General features: G+C 39.6%; 1 protein-coding gene across 1 annotated transcript in view; it reads left to right on the forward strand.

Annotated features, from left to right (window-relative positions):
- HDLBP (high density lipoprotein binding protein) overlaps nucleotides 1–17,952 on the forward strand; it is a 131,067-nt gene that overhangs the window by 62,538 nt on the left and 50,577 nt on the right. The window contains 1 exon segment of the mRNA XM_053709899.1: nucleotides 6,752–6,766. Coding sequence (XP_053565874.1) covers nucleotides 6,752–6,766 — 15 coding nt within the window.

A 17,952-nucleotide genomic window follows, 5' to 3' on the forward strand; every position in this document is an offset into this window, starting at 1 on the left:
AGCGTTTGTTGCTGTATATACCTTTTTTAATTTTTCATTAAATATTTATATATTTTTTACCGAAGCCTTGTTGCAGTGCCTGCCTTCCTGTTCCTCTTACAATTCAGCATTTGTGGCTAGGTTTCGCTACGGCACTCCGTTCTAATTGGAGGAATCTGGATGACCTTTGCTTACCGGGTTCACTTCCGGTTTGGAACTGCCGAGAATCAGATGTTGCTTTAATCGCCATTCTACCGCTAGCATCATTTCTCTGTACATCCTCTCTTCAATTGCTAAATAGCCATCATGTCTGCTTGCTTTAACTTATTTTTAGTGGTATGTGCACTGTATTGATTGATCAGCGACAGACACATATACATTTTGCCAAGGCTTGCTTGTTTTGCAGCTCAATTGTATAAACGGATGTTATTTATGGCCTATAAACCAGCCTTTTAGGATCTGATCCATTTCAATAGCTATTGAAATGGTAAACACTGCATGTTCAGATTATGGGTGGGGGAGGATTTGTTTAGCTTGGTCCAAGTATAAACTCATTTTGGTTTTCTTTCCTCCTATTTTTTATATGTAACTTTCATGATTCAGATAGAGCAGCAATTTTAAACAACTTTCCAATTTACTTTAACAAAATGTGCAGTTTTTTGTTGTGTTTTTTTTTTTTTTTTTTTTTTTTTTTTACCAAGCAGCAGGGCTGGGAGATATGGGCAAAAAAAGCTATTTAAAAAAAATAAATAAAAATAAATCGCTATTTCTCTTGCAAGATGTATCCAGTCCACGGATTCATCCTTTACTTGTGGGATATTCTCATTCCCTACAGGAAGTAGCAAAGAGAGCACACAGCAAAGCTGTCCATATAGCTCCCCCTCTAGCTCCACCCCCCAGTCATTCTCTTTGCTGGCTCTAAGCACTAGGGTCTCTCTCGGGAGTGTAAAGTGAATGTGGTGTTAGAATTGTAGTTTTATTATCTTCAATCAAAAGTTAGTTATTTTAAATGGTACCGGTTTGTACTATTTACTCTCTAGCAGAAAAGTGATGAAGATTTCTGCTGAGAGGAAAATGATTTTAGCATGTTGTAACTAAAATCCACTGCTGTTCCCACACAGGACTGAGGAGTACCAGAAAACTTCAGTTGGGGGGAACAGTTTGCAGGGTGATCTGCAATAAGGTATGTTCTAGCATTATCTCAGTCTTGTCTAGAAATAAATGACTGAAGACTGACAAGATCCCCATGAGGGGAGGGTAAGCTATGTTCACAGACTTAGTAAGGAATTGAATGCTTACATAATAGGGCTAATTATGCTGGTTGACACTTATTCAGGGCAATAGATTGTTTGGCTAAGGAAAAATCGTTTTGCAAGACACTTTGAAAGCCCTTTTCTGGGGTAATTACCACATGGCTGTTTTTTAGTCACTTAGGAGTGATTTACTAGGCCTCAAAGCTCCGGGGTAGAGTGGGAGGGGCCTAATTGCCTCAGATGCGCACTTAGAATTGCAGATAAGTTCATGCTGTTTCACATGGAGAGTGCTGCTGATGTTTGAGGGCCTAAAAGAAGCTATATTCCCCCAAATCCGATCCCTAAGGGAAGGTAGGGCCACAGCAAGGCTGTGGCAAGGTGCTGTAGTGATTTAACCAGGTGTTGGCTTTAGGCTACTCTGGTTTGGGCATTAAGGGGTTAATCGTTTTGAAACTTGGGGTGCAATCTTATTAAGGCTTTAGCTACATACTGTGAAAACTTCAGAAAGATTGCTGCATATTTCACCGTTTTGAAAAATTGTGTGCTTTTTATCTCTTAAAGGCACAGTAACGTTTTTTTCAAATTGTGTTTTTTATTTGATTAAAGTGATTCCAAGCCTGTTTGTGTACTCTACTAGTCTGTTAAACATGTCTGACACTAAGGAAAATCCTTGTTCAATGTGTTTAGAAGCCATGGTGGAACCCCCTCTCAGAATATGTCCCACTTGTACTGATATGTCTATACACTTTAAAGATCATATTGTTTCACTTAAGAATGTGGCCCAAGATGATTCTCAGACTGAAGGTAATGAGGGTAGCCCGTCTTCCTCTCCCCAAGTGTCACAACCAGTTACACCCGTGCAAGCGACGCCTAGTACCTCTAGTGCGTCTAACCCTTTTACATTACAAGACTTAGCGGCAGTCATGGATAATTCTCTTACAGCCTTCTTATCTAAACTGCCCGTGTTACCTGCAAAGCGTGATAGCTCCGTTTTTAAGAACAGATTATGAGCATTCTGATGCTTTGGTAGCCGTATCCGATATACCCTCACAACGCTCTGAAGTGGGAGCGAGGGATTTGATGTCTGAGGGAGAAGTCTCTGATTCAGGAAGGGTTCCTCCCCAGACAGATTCAGATACATTGGTTTTTAAATTTAAACTAGAACACCTCCGTGTTTTACTTGGGGAGGTATTAGCTACTCTGGATGACTGTGATCCCAGAGAAATTGTGTAAAATGGACAAGTACCTAGAGGTCCCTGTTTACACGGATGCGTTTCCGGTCCCTAAGAGGATTGCGGATATTGTTACTAGGGAGTGGGATAGGCCAGGTGTCCCTTTTGTCCCCCCTCCTGTTTTTAAGAAAATGTTCCCCATATCTGACCCCATGCGGGACTCGTGGCAGACGGTCCCTAAGGTGGAGGGGGCTGTTTCTACACTAGCTAAACGCACAACCATACCAATTGAAGACAGTTGTGCTTTTAAAGACCCTATGGATGGGTTTACTTAAGAAAATTTTTGTTCAACAAGGTTTTCTTCTCCAACCTATTGCCTGAATTCGTTCCTGTAACTACTGCAGCTGCTTTCTGGTTTGAGTCGCTGGAAGACTCTCTCCAGACGGAGACCTCATATGAGGAAATTATGGATAGAATTAAGGCTCTAAAGCTAGCTAATTCTTTTATCACTGACGCAGCTTTCCAAATAGCTAAGTTAGCGGCGAAAAACTCAGGTTTCGCCATTTTGGCGCGCAGGGCGCTATGGCTAAAGTCCTGGTCGGCCAATGTGTCGTCTAAATCCAAGCTTTTGAACATTCCTTTCAAAGGGAAGACCCTATTCGGGCCTGAATTGAAAGAGAATATTTCAGATATCACCGGGGGAAAAGGCCATGCTCTCCCTCAGGACAAAGCCTTTAAAACAAAGAACAAAGCTAATTTTCGTTCCTTTCGCAATTTCAGGAACGGCCCCGCTTCTTCCTCTCCGGCTGCAAAGCAAGAGGGAAACTGGAAACCTTACCAGGGCTGGAATAAGGGTAAACAGGCCAAAAAGCCTGCAGCTGCCACCAAGACAGCATGAAGGGGTAGCCCCCAATCCGGGACCGTATCTAGTAGGGGGCAGACTCTCTCTTCGCTCAGGCCTGGGCAAGAGATGTACACGATCCTTGGGCATTAGAGATTGTAGCCCAGAGATACCTTCTAGAATTCAAGGACTCTCCTCCAAGGGGAAGGTTCCACATTTCTTGTCTGTCTACATACAGATCAGACAAAGAAAGAGGCATTTTTACGCTGTATAGAAGATCTACATACAATGGGAGTGATCCACCCAGTTCCAATTGCAGAACAAGGACTGGGGTTTTACTCAAACCTGTTTGTGGTTCCCAAAAAAGAAGGAACTTTCAGACAAATCCTGGATCTCAAAATTCTAAACAAATTCCTCAGTCTCATCATTCAAGATGGAGACCATTCGGACAATCTTACCAATGATCCAGGAGGGTCAATATATGACTACCGTGGATCTAAAGGATGCATATCTGCACATTCCTATCCACAAAGATAATCACCAGTTTCTCAGGTTCGCCTTTCTGGACAAGCATTTTCAGTTTGTGGCTCTTCCTTTCGGGTTGGCCACTGCTCCCAGAATTTTCACAAAGGTGCTAGGGTCCCTCCTGGCGGTTCTAAGACCGTGGGGCATAGCAGTGGCTCCTTACCTAGACGTCATCTTAATTCAGGCGTCAACTTTCCAAAGAACCAAGTCTCACACGGAGATTGTATTGGCCTTTTCTGAGGTCTCACGGGTGGAAGGTGAACATCAAAAAGGGTTCTCTCTCCCCCTCACAAGAGTTCCATTCCTAGGAACCCTAATAGACTCGGTAGAAATGAGAATATTTCTGACGGAGGTCAGAAAGCTAAAACTCTTAACTACTTGCCGAGCTCTTTATTCCATTCCTCGGCCATCTGTGGCTCAGTACATGGAGACAATCGGACTAATGGTTGCGGCAATGGACATAGTCCCTTTTTGCTCGGATACACCTCAGACCACTTGCATGCTCAAACAGTGGAATGGGGATTATGCAAATTTGTCTCCTCAAATTCAGTTGGACCAGGAGACCAGAGATTCTCTTCTCTGGTGGTTGTCTCAGGATCACCTGTCTCAAGGAATATGTTCCGCAGGCCAGAGTGGATCATCGTAACGACCGACGCCAGTCTGTTAGGCTGGGGTGCGGTCTGGGACTCCCCTGAAAGCTCAGGGCTTATGGTCTCGGGAAGAAACTCTTCTCCCGATAAACATTCTGGAACTGAGGGCGATATTCAACGCTCTTCAGGCATGGCCTCAGTCGGACAACATCACGACTGTAGCTTACGTCAATCATCGGGGGGAACAAAGAGTTCCCTAGCGATGACGGAAGTAACCAAAATAATCAGGTGGGCGGAGGATCACTCCTGCCGTCTCTCAGCAATTCACATCCCAGGAGTAGACAACTGGTAGGCGGATTTTCTAAGTCGTCAGACTTTTCACCCGGGGGAGTGGGAACTCCACCCGGAGGTATTTGCCCAGCTGACTCAGCTATGGGGCACACAAAAAACTTCAGAGTGACAGCAAAGGTAAATTTATTCCCAAATTTTACACAGGAATAGCAGCAACGTTTCGGAACAACTTTCCTTAATCATGCATACAAACACAATGATTTTTAATCTCTATATATATCTATCTATCTCTATATCTCTATCTCTCTATCTCTATCTCTCTCTCTATCTCTCTCTCTATCTCTCTCTCTATCTCTCTCTCTATCTCTCTCTCTATCTCTCTCTCTATCTCTCTCTCTCTATCTCTCTCTCTCTATCTCTCTCTCTATCTCTCTCTCTATCTCTCTCTCTATCTCTCTCTCTATCTCTCTCTCTATCTCTCTCTCTATCTCTCTCTCTCTCTCTCTCTCTCTCTCTCTCTCTCTATCTCTCTATCTATCTATCTCTCTATCTATCTATCTCTCTATCTATCTATCTCTCTCTATCTATCCAAGTACCACTAGGTGGCGCTCTATTGCAACATTTTAATTTAACCCTATGGGCAACAAGGTATCTAAAGTGGTATGTAACCAACATAAATATACATAACTCCTAAATAGATAGGGAAGCTTATATCAATACAATATTATAATAATATATATTATTAGATGATATATATAATTAGATGAAGATAATAAAAACATTTTAAAGACTCATTTTTTTTTTTTTTTTATAGAAAAACTGAAAGATCCCAATCTCTATTGAGACCATGAGGTTCAAGGGTCCCCAATTTAAAGATCTAGAAAGCTTTGCGCTGTTTCCACAGCTTCTCTCTATCTCCCCCTCTACGGGGTCTAGCTACACTTTCTATTTGAAATCTTAATTCATTGATGAGATGCCCCATCTTAATAAAATGAGCTACTGGCGCTTTTATATTCCCTACTCGTATACTACTCTTATGCTCTATGATTCTGTCTTTGATGTTTCTTGTCGTTTCTCCGATGTAGCCACGCCCACAGGGACATTTAATAAGATATATAACAAATTGAGTATAGCAGGAATGATATCCTCTAATATTAAATTTCTTCCCTGTAATTGGATGGTAAAAGAATGCACCTTTAGACATATTACAGCAGGAGCAGTTAAGGCAAGGATAACATCCTTCCTTCTTATTACCTATAACGCCTTGGATAGTAGTTTTACTAGGACCGATATCTGCTTTAATAAGTTGTTTAGCTATACTTAAGCCTTGCTTATAGGCTGGCATAGGGAGAGTTTGAAATTCCTTTACATTCGGGTTACATTCTGACAAAATGGGCCAATGCTTTCTAATTTTGTGTATAAGGGGCGATTGGGCATTGTAGTCTGATACAAAGATGATACGGGAATCGTTTTTAATTTTATCTATCTTTTGGTTTAATAGGGTCTCTCTAGAAATTTACTTTGCATATTGTATTTCCTTATCAATTAATGTATTAGGGTAACCTCTACTTAGAAATCTTTTGCCCATCTCGTTCATCCTAGCATCAATAATGTTCTCATTTGAGATAATCCTGCGAACTCTAAGGAATTGGCTACGGGGCAAGGCTTTAAGTAAAGGAGGATGGGCACTATTGAAGTGCAGTAAACTATTTCTATCTGTCTCTTTACGATGGAGATCTACTATTAGGGAGTTCCCATTTTTAATCATTTTAGTATCCAGAAAAGAAATATTATCCTCACTCCATATTAACTTAAATTTAATGCTATTAGTGGCATTATTAAGATCATTGACAAAATCGCAAAGGGATCCAACGTCGCCCTGCCAAATTCCAGAGATATCATCGATATAGCGCCACCAACAGGTGCCATACCGATGAAACTTAGGATTGGTATAAATACATTTTTCTTCGAAAATATTCATAAAAATATTAGCATAATTAGGGGCGACGTTGGACCCCATTGCAGTACCTTGCTTTTGCAAGAAATGATCATCGCCAAACAAGAAATAGTTACAATAGAGAATGAGTTCAAGCAATTGAGATATAAAATCAACATGTTGTTTATAATACTTCTCATCTGAGCTCAACATTGCTTTAACTGAGCCAATACCACTTTCGTGAGGTATAGAGGCTTTCTACATCTAAGCTGAAAAGAATAAATTTGTCAGATTCAATTATCAATGAATCCACCTTTCTTAAAAAATCACTAGTATCTTGTAAAAAGGAATTAGAATTTTCCACATAAGGTCCAAGTATACGGTCAAGAAAAATGGATACATTTGTTAAAATAGACTCTGTACTTGCCACAATAGGGCGTCCAGGGGGTTCAGATAGATTTTTATGAATTTTAGGGAGTGAATACATCACTGGGGTACAGGGGTGTTCCACTAAAAGATAGTTAAAGACATCTTTATTAATTCATCATTTAATGCGACTTGGCAAACCTGTTTTAACTCTTTCTGAATGTCAAATATAGGGTTATAAGGCAATTTTCTATATACTTCTTTCACACTAAGTTGTCTTATTTCATTAGTGTAATAAGATTTATTAAGGGCAACAATAGCTCCTCCTTTATCCGCCCTTTTCAAGATTACATCAGATTTAGTTTTAATGGAGTTAATAGCAGAGACATCTTTTTTTTGAAAAGTTAGAGATATTATCAAAGGTGTTCTTATATACAGCATGATACGCACGACTTTTAATCAATTTTTTTTTTGTAATTTACATATATCTTTAACTAATTCAATGTATGTCTCAACACTATGGCAATTTTGTGGAGGAATAAACAAACTTTTTTTTTCTTCAACTGAAGTTTAGACATAGTGAACAAAGCTTTCTCGTTTTTAACCTTTCTAGTTAATTCAGAATGGGTAATATTATCCATAAAGGATTTAAGCCTTAGATTTCTAAAAAAAGATATAAATCCTTATCCAACTGAAAAAAATTAGTCTCTATTGGGACAGTATGATAAGCCCTTATTAAGCATAGAGTTCATCTTGTGAAAAGTCAATGTTAGATATATTCACCACATTATCTTCCATAGTGTTTGCTCCAACCCCATCGGTGTGGTTTACTTGCGTTTGGATGACCTTAGCTGTCGCAGTTGTTTTTCTTTTACCGTGGCGGTGTTTCCTCCCTTCTCTCCGTGTTCCGGTTCGGAGTCCCCCGGAGACGTACCAGATGAGCTAGAGATACTACCGCTTCTGGCTTGGTAGCGGTTTCGGCGTCTGAAGTTACCCGAAGTTGGTCTCCGTGACGCTCCTTCCGGGTCGTATCTCCATCGGTATACAGGATTTTCGGAGTAGTTGGTTTCATCACGGGCAAACTTCAATCTTTTACGTTCCTCAATTATCTTTCTTAAATCCGCTACATTTGTATTGGTCTGTAACAGGATTTTTTTAGACTCATCAGTTGGTAACGTATTTTTAATAGTATCTTCAATTTCAGCCAGTTTAACATCTTGCTCATTGACTTCTTGAGTGAGGCATTCTACTGTGAGCACCATTAAGTCCATAGAGCATTTGTTTAGTATCTGCTCAAACTTGTCACAGTAGGTAGTGTTATCTTTCATAAGTGTAGGTCTAGCGCTCATTCGCAGACCTCTAGGAATTCGCTTCACTCTGTGATATTCCGCTAAAGTTGAAGCGTGCAAGTCGTAAGCCAGCCGTTTCTTTTTCAGCTTTTCAAAATCTTTAGTTGTAGTATCGTTAGGGGTGCTTTTTAGGAAATCTCTTGAACCTTTCGTTAAGGTGGTAATCCTAGCAGCTTCCAAATCGGTGTAGGAGAAAGTTTTTAGTTCGTTCTGTGTAAAATCCATTTTTAGTGTATTAATTCACACTATCGATTTCAACTGACCTAGGTGCAACGGACTATGAGTGAAAAGTCAATGAAACAAACAGCAGAAGTCCAGCACAGCAACGGTCAGAAATATGCAGATTCACCCAGGAGCTACACTCAGGACTCCAACAGCATACAAAAAAAGTTCAAAGAGAGTGACAGCAAAGGTAAATTTATTCCCAAATTTTACACAGGAATAGCAGCAACGTTTCGGAACAACTTTCCTTAATCATGCATACAAACACAATAATTTTTAATCTATATATAGGCAAGTACCACTAGGTGGCGCTCTATTGCAACATTTTAATTTAATCCTATGGGCAACAATGTATCAAAAGTGGTATGTAACCCTAAAATTATTAAAAATGGGAACTCCTTAATAGTAGATCTCCATCGTAAAGAGACAGATAGAAATAGTTTACTGCACTTCAATAGTGCCCATCCTCCTTTACTTAAAGCCTTGCCCCATAGCCAATTCCTTAGAGTTCGCAGGATTATCTCAAATGAGAACATTATTGATGCTAGGATGAACGAGATGGGCAAGAGATTTCTAAGTAGAGGTTACCCTAATACATTAATTGATAAGGAAATACAATATGCAAAGTAAATTTCTAGAGAGACCCTATTAAACCAAAAGAAAGATAAAATTAAAAAAGATTCCCGTATCATCTTTGTATCCGAATACGTTGCTGTGCTGGACTTCTGCTGTTTCAGCTATGGGGCACCCCAGAGTTGGATCTGATGGCGTCCCATCAGAACACCAAACTTCCTCTCTACGGGTCCAGGTCCCGGGATCCCAAGGCGGTATTGATAGATGCTCTAGCAGCGCCTTGGTCCTTCAATCTGGCTTATGTTTTTCCACCGTTTCCTCTCCTCCCACGTCTGGTTGCCAGAATCAAGCAGGAGAAGGCTTTGGTGATTCTGATAGCGCCTGCGTGGCCACGCAGGACTTGGTATGCAGACCTAGTGGACATGTCATCTGTCCCACCATGGACACTGCCAATGAGGCAGGATCTTCTAATACAGGGTCCGTTCAAGCATCCAAATCTAGTTTCTCTACGTCTGACTGTTTGGAGATTGAACGCTTAATTCTATCAAAGTGTGGTTTCTCAGTTATAGATACTCTGATTCAGGCTAGAAAGCCTGTCACCAGGAAAATCTACCATAAGATATGGCGGAAATATCTTTTGTTGGTGTGAATCCAAGGGTTACTCATGGAGTAAGATTAGGATTCCCAGGATATTGTCCTTTCTCCAAGAAGGACTGGAGAAAGGATTGTCAGCTAGTTCCTTAAAAGGACAGATATCTGCTTTGTCTATCCTGTTACACAAGCGTCTGGCAGAGGTACCAGACGTTCAAGCGTTTGCTCAGGCTTTAGTCAGAATCAAGCCTGTCTATAAACCTGTGGCTCCGCCATGCAGTTTGAATCTAGTTCTTTCAGTTCTTCAAGGGGTTCCGTTTGAACCTTTACATTCCATAGACATTAAGTTGTTATCTTGGAAAGTTTTGTTTTTGATAGCTATCTCTTCTGCTCGAAGAGTTTCAGAATTATCTGCCTTACAGTGTGATTCACCTTACCTGGTGTTCCACGCAGATAAGGTAGTTTTGCGTACCAAGCCTGGAGCGTCTATTACACAATCTTGATGTAGTTCGTGCTTTAAAGTTCTATTTACAAGCAACTAAGGATTTCAGACAAACATCTTCCTTGTTTGTTATCTATTCTGGTAAGAGGAGAGGTCAGAAAGCGACTGCTACCTCTTTCCTTTTGGCTGAAAAGCATCATCCGTTTGGCCTATGAGACTGCTGGCCAGCAGCCTCCTGAAAGAATTACTGCTCATTCTACCAGAGCAGTAGCTTCCACATGGGCTTTCAAAAATGAGGCTTCTGTTGAACAGATTTGTAAGGCAGCGACTTGGTCTTCACTGCATACTTTTGCCAAATTTTACAAATTTGATACTTTTGCTTCTTCGGAGGCTATTTTTGGGAGACAGGTTTTGTAAGCAGTGGTGCCTTTCGTTTAAGGTACCTGTCTTGTTCCCTCCCTTCATCCGTGTCCTAAAGCTTTGGTATTGGTATCCCACAAGTAAAGGATGAAGCCGTGGACTGGATACACCTTGCAAGAGAAAACAGAATTTATGCTTACCTGATCAATTACTTTCTATTGCGGTGTATCCAGTCAACAGCCCGCCCTGGAATTTAAGTCGGGTAAAAAAATTTTTTGTTTAAACTACAGTCACCACTGCACCCTATGGTTTCTCCTTTTTCTTCCTAACCTTTGGTCGAATGACTGGGGGGGTGGAGCTAGAGGGGGAGCTATATGGACAGCTTTGCTGTGTGCTCTTTGCTACTTCCTGTAGGGAATGAGAATATCCCACAAGTAAAGGATGAATCCGTGGACTGGATACACCACAAGAGAAAGTAATTTATCAGGTAAGCATAAATTCTGTTGTGTTTTTTTTTTGTTTTTTTTAATAAAACCTGCGATTGCTATTTAATTGCTATTTTCTTATAAATGACTAACACCTTCATTTTGCATTATAACATTTAACACTACAGAATCTTAATGTACATTTTTCTCAATGTCAATACACTCTTGGAGCATAAAAATACAAACCACAAAATAGTTAAAATAAAATTTGCTGCCTGTGATTTGATTTAAATAGTAGCCACTAGCCAGTTATTAGGTCTTATGACACAACATTGTCATGTTTTCTTGGACAGTCATTCCAACTGTTGACGGTGGTATGATTAACAAATGAAGCAGTGTAAGATATATATAGAGATATAGAGAATTTGTGTAGGTTCTGTGAAATAGACAATCTTCAACAATAACAGTAACCAGACAGGATTTCTTCAAAAAACAGGGGTCAAATTTATTGACGTTTTGGGGAGTGAACCTCCCCTTCCTCAGAACATGTTTTGTGTTTTGTTTTTTGAAGAAATTCTGTCTGGTTATTGTTGAAGATTTATTATATTATATTTATATATATATATATATTTTTTTTTTTTCTTTTTTTAAACCTTTTAATTTGACTGAAAATGAGCCCTGCTCCTGTCCAGGAATCCATTACAGGCATATAGCAGTAGGGGTGGGGGGCTGCTCCTTTCAGAAATGCTGTTCCTTGCTGATATAAAATAAATTGTAGATGCAGTTAAGTTAACCCAGCAGCTAATAGCAGAGGGGACTGCAGTTTTTGCCTTTTTGGGAGTGCCGCGGGGTTAACTGCATCTGCCATGTATTTAAGCCGTTTCTCAGAGAGAAGGAGATTGTGTGAGGTTCCATAATGTTTACATACCCTAAGTTTCAGGCTGCAGACGTCCCTAGGGGGAAATATAAGCAAGTGGCTTTCTCTGCTCTTCATTCCTGCATGGGCTCTGCTTTTAGATTTCTAGTTTGATCTGCTGCTTCTCAGAACAGAAAGTGAAAGTAAGAGCCATTTTACAAATGTGTGCTAAAAGCAACCACTAGATGGAGCTGGTTTGCAAGGAATCACAAATAAATGAATGCGTTGCAGCCACTTCTAAAGGAATTTCTTTCATGTAATTGGCAAGAGTCCATGAGCTAGTGACATATGGGATATACAATCCTACCAGGAGGGGCAAAGTTTCCCAAACCTCAAAATGCCTATAAATACACCCCTCACCACACCCACAATTCAATTTTACAAACTTTGCCTCCTATGGAGGTGGTGAAGTAAGTTTGTGCTAAGATTTCTACGTTGATATGTGCTTCTCAGCATTGTTGAAGCCCGATTCCTCTCATAGTACAGCGAATGTCAGAGGGACGTGAAGGGAGTATCACTTATTGAATACGATGATTTCCCTTACGGGGGTCTATTTCATGGGTTCTCTGTTATCGGTCATAGAGATTCATCTCCTACCTCCCTTTTCAGATCAACGATATACTCTCAATTTACCATTACCTCTACTGATAACTGTTTCTGTACTGGTTTGGCTATCTGCTATATGTGGATGGGTGTCTTTTAGTAAGTATGTTTTTTTATTACTTAAGACTATGGTTTGGCACTTTATGCATTTATATAAAGTTCTAAATATATGTATTGTACTTATATTTGCCATGAGTCAGGTTCATGTATTTCCTTCTGCAGACTGTCAGTTTCATACTTGGGTAATATAAACATCTTTTATAGAAAAAAATTTCTTACCTGGGGTTTAATCTTTTTTTCAATTGACTATTTCTTGCAAATTGCGGGTGGCATTAGGCCCGCGGGTGCGTCAAATGTTAAACTTTATTGCATCATTCTTGGCGCGAAAATATTTTTTGGCGCGGACAAATACGTCTGACGCAACTTCGTCATTTTCACACGGTTGCGTCATTAGTGACGCGAGTTTCATTTCCGGTTATTTTTGGTGCCAAAAAGTTTAGGTTACGTTGTGCGTCATACTTGGCGCTAAACTTTTTCATTATTTCAATACCCCATTGATGTTTGCCTCTTGCTTTTTTCACTATCAGAGGCCTATGCTATTTGCTTTTTTTCCCCATTCCTGAAACTGTCATATAAGGAAATGGATAATTTTGCTTTTTATGTTTTTTCTTACATTTTGCAAGATGTCTTTATCTGATCCTGCCTCAGAAGTTTCTGCTGGAACATTGCTGCCTGACATCGGTTTTACCAAAGCTAAGTGCATTTGTTGTGAAAGTGTAGAAATTATTTCGCCGAATGTCATTTGTAATAGTTGTCATGATAAACTTTTACATGCAGTTAGTGTATCCATCAGTAATAGCACATTGCCAGTTGTAGTTCCTTCAACTTCTAATGTGCATGATATACCTGTAAATTTTAAGAATTTGTTTCTGATTCTATTTTGAAGGTTTTGTCTGCATTTCCACCTTCTAATAAATGTAAAGGTCTTTTAAAACTTCTCATTTAGTTGATGAAATTTCAAATGACCAACATAGTTTATCCTCTTCTGATGAGGATCTATCTGATACAGAAGATCTTTCCTCAGACACTGACAAATCTACTTATCTATTTATTTAAAATAGATTATATGCGTTCTTTATTAAAAGAAGTGTTCATTATTTTGGATATTGAGGTAACCAGTCCTATTGATGTTCAGTCTAATGCTGTTTTTAAACCTCCTGTAGTTTCTCCAGGGGTTTTTCCTATTCCTGAGGCTATTTCTGATATGATTTCTAGGGAATGGAATAAGCCAGGTACTTTTATTCCTTCAAGGTTTAAGAGATTGTATCCTTTACCAGCAAAATCTATAGAGTTTTGGGAAAAAATCCCCAAAGTTGATGGGGCTATTTCTACTCTTGCTAAACTTACCACTATTCCTATGGAAGATAGTACTTCCTTTTAAGGATCCTTTAGATAGGAAGCTTGAATCTTATCTAAGGAAGGCCTATTTATATTCAGGTCATCTTCTCAGACCTGCTATTTCTTTGGGTGATGTTGCGGCTGCATCAACTTTGTGGTTAGAGAATTTAGCGCAACAGGAATTGGATTCTGACTTATCTAGCATTATTCGCCTATTGCAATATGCTAATCATTTTATTGTGATGCAATTTTTGATTTTAGCAAAATTGATGTTAGATCCATGTCTTTAGCTATTTTAGCTAGAAGAGCTTTGTGGCTTAAAACTTGGAATACTGATATGACATCTAAATCTAGATTACTATCTCTTTCTTTCCAAGGTAATTTATTTTGGTTCTCAGTTGGATTCTATTATTTCAACTGTCACTGGGGGAAGGGAGTTTTTTCTGCCTCAGGATTAAAAACCTAAGGGTAAATCTAAGGCTTCTAACCATTTTCGTTCCTTTTGTCAGAATAAGGAACAAAAACTCAATCTTCCCCCAAGGAGTCTGCTTCCAATTGGAAGCCTTCCTCAAGTTGGATTAAATCCAAGCCATTTAGGAAACCAAAGTCTGCCCCTAAGTAAGCATGAAGGTGCGGCTCTCATTCCAGCTCAGCTAGTAGGGGGCAGATTAAGGTTTTTCAAGATATTTGGATAAAATCTGCCCAAAATCAATGGATTCAGAGCATTTTCTCTCAATGGTATCGAATAGAATTTAGAGTAAGACCTCCTGTGAGAAGAATTTTTTTTTTTCTCACGTATCCCAGTAAATCCAGTAAAAGCTCAGGCTTTCCTAAAGTGTGTTTCAGACCTGGAGTCAGGGGTAATCATGCCAGTTCCTCCACAGGAACAAGGTTTGGGGGGTTTATTCAAATCTATTCATTGTACTAAAGAAGGAAAATGTATTCAGACCAGTTCTGGATCTAAAAATTTTTGAATCGTTATGTAAAAGTACCAACTTTCAAGATGGTGACTTGAAGGACTATTCTGCCTTTTGTTCAGCAAGGACATATGTCCACAATAGACTTGCAGGATGCATACCTTCATTTTCAGATTCATCCAGAACACTATCAGTTTCTGAGATTCTCTTTTCTAAACAAGCATTACCAATTTGTTGCTCTTCCATTTGGCCTAGCAAAAGCTCCAAGAATCTTTTCAAAGGTTCTGGGTGCCCTACTCTGTAATCAGAGAACAGGGTATTGCGGTGTTTCCTTACTTGGTACTAGCTCAGTCTTTGCGTACTGCAGATTCACACAATTCTACTAGTGTTGTTTCTTTGGAAACATGGTTGGAGGATCAATTTACCAAAAGTTTCTTGATTCCTCAGACAAGGGTCACCTTTTTAGGCTTCCAGATAGATTCAGTGTCCATGACTCTGTCTCTAACAGACAAGAGACGTTTAAAATTGGTTGCAGCCTGCCGGCACCTTCAGTCTCAGTCATTCCCTTCAGTGGCTATGTGCATGGAAGTTTTAGGTCTCATGACTGCAGCATCGGACGCGATCCCCTTTGTTCCTTTTCACATGAGACCTCTACAGCTTTGTATGCTGAATCAATGTACGACACTCTCTGACATGGTGGATAGATCACCATTGTTTAGTTTGAGGGGCTTCTTTTGTTCGGCCAACCTGGACTGTGATCACAAAAGATGCAAGTCTTTCAGGTTGGGGAGCTGTTTGGGGGTCTCAAGAGGCGAGATTACCAATAAATATTTTAGAACTCCGTGCAATTCATAGGGCTCTTCAGTTTTGGCCTCTGCTAAAGAGAGAACCGTTCATTTGTTTTCAGACAGACAATATCACAACTGTGGCTTATGTCAATCATCAGGGTGGGACTCGGTCACCAAGCTATTAAAGTATCTTGGATACTTGTTGGGTGGAATCCAGCTCTTGTCTAATATCTGCGGTGCTTATCCCAGGTGTAGACAATTGGGAGGCGGATTATCTCAGCATCCAGACTTTACATCCAGAGGAGTTGTCTCTCCATCCAGATGTGTTTTCTTAGATCTCTGGAAGACCCCACAACTGAACAATCTATCTCATGGCCTCTCATCTAAACAAGAAACTTCCCAGATACCTGTCCAGGTCCAGGGATGTTCAGGCGGAAGCAGGGGATGCGCTGACACTTCCTTGGTTTACATTTTCCCGCCTCTAGTTCTCCTTCCAAGAGTTATCTCCAAAATCATCATGGAACAATCATTTGTGTTGCTGGTAGCTCCAGCATGGCCACACAGGTTTTTGTATGCGGATCTGGTTTGGATTTCCAGTTGCCCGCTTTGGCCACTTCCGTTCGGCCAGACCTACTATCTCAAGGTCCGTTTTTCCATCAGGATCTCAAATCATTAAATTTGAAGGTATGGAAATTGAACGCTTAGTACTAAGTCATAGGTTTCTCTGACTCTGTGATTAATACTATGTTACAAGCTTGTAAATCTGTCTCTAGAAAGATTTATTATAGAGTTTGGAAGACTTACATTTCATGGTGTTCTTCTCATAAATTCTCCTGGCATTCTTTTAGAATTCCTATAATTTTACAGTTGCTTCAGGACGGTTTGGATAAGGGTTTGTCTGCAAGTTCCTTGAAAGGACAAATCTCGGCTCTTTCTGTTTTATTTCACAGAAAGATTGCTATGCTTCCTGATATACACTGTTTTGTACAGGCTTTAGTTCTTCTTAAGCCTGTTATTTAATCAATGTCTCCTCCTTGGAGTCTTAATTTGGTTCTGATGGCTTTACAGGTTCTTCCATTTGAACCTGTGCATTTTTTGGACATTAAACTACTTTCTTGGAAAGTGTTGTTCCTTTAGGCTATCTCTTCTGCTAGAAGAGTTTCTGAGTTATCTGCTCTTTCTTGTGAGTCTCCTTTTTCTGATTTTTTTTTTTTTTTTTTTTTTCATCAGGATAAGGCAATTTTGCAGACTTCTTTTTAATTTTTACCTAAGTTTGTGAATTCTAACAACATTAGTAGAGAAATTGTTGTCCCTTCCTTGTGTCCTAATCCTAAGAATTCTGTGGAAAGTTTCATACATTCTTTGGATGTGGTAAGAGCTTTGAAATATTATGTGGAAGCTACTAAGATTCAAGTAGACTTCCAGTCTATTTGTTTTATTTTCTGGTCCTAGGAAAGGTCAGAAGGCTTCTGCTATTTCCTTGGCTTCTTGGTTGAAACTTTTGATTCATCAAGCTTATTTGGAGTCAGGTCAGGCCCCGCCTCAGACAATTACAGCTCATTCTACTAGATCAGTCTCCACTTTGTGGGCTTTTAAGAATGAAGCTTCAGTTTATCAGATATTGCAAAGCGGCAACTTGGTCCTCTTTACATTCATTTACTAAATTCTACCGTTTTGATGTATTTGCTTCTTCGGAAGCAGTTTTTGGTATTAAAGTTCCTCAGGCAGCTGTTTCAGTTTGATTCTTCTGCTTTTGATTTAAGTTTTTTTTTTTTTTTTTTTTCAAATGAAATAAACTTATATTTTTGGGTTGTGGAGTAATTTTTTTAAGCAGATTATGGCTGTTTATATTTTATTCCCTCCCTCTCTAGTGACTTGAGTGGAGATCCACATCTTGGGTATTGATATCCCATACGTCACTAGCTCATGGACTCTTGCCAATTACATGAAAGAAAACATAATTTATGTAAGAACTTACCTGATAAATTAATTTCTTTCATATTGGCAAGAGTCCATGAGGCCCACCCTTTTTATGGTGGTTATGATTTTTTTGTATAAAGCACAATTATTTCCAAATTTCCTTTTGATGCTTTCTACTCCTTTCTTTATCACCCCACTGCTTGGCCATTCATTAAACTGAATTGTGGGTGTGGTGAGGGGTGTATTTTTAGGCATTTTGAGGTTTGGGAAACTTTGCCCCTCCTGGTAGGATTGTATATCCCATATGTCACTAGCTCATGGACTCTTGCCAATATGAAAGAAATGAATTTATCAGGTAAGTTCTTACATAAATTAGGTTTCTTTTATGTAGGAAAAAATCGCGACTCCTTGCGGGTTTAAAATCGCGGCGATTTAATCGCGATTTTAAATCGCATATGCGATTAATCGTGCAGCCCTACCAAGCAGATATTTAGG

Source organism: Bombina bombina, chromosome 4 (assembly GCF_027579735.1).
Source record: "Bombina bombina isolate aBomBom1 chromosome 4, aBomBom1.pri, whole genome shotgun sequence".
Classification (NCBI taxonomy): Eukaryota; Metazoa; Chordata; class Amphibia; order Anura; family Bombinatoridae; genus Bombina; species Bombina bombina.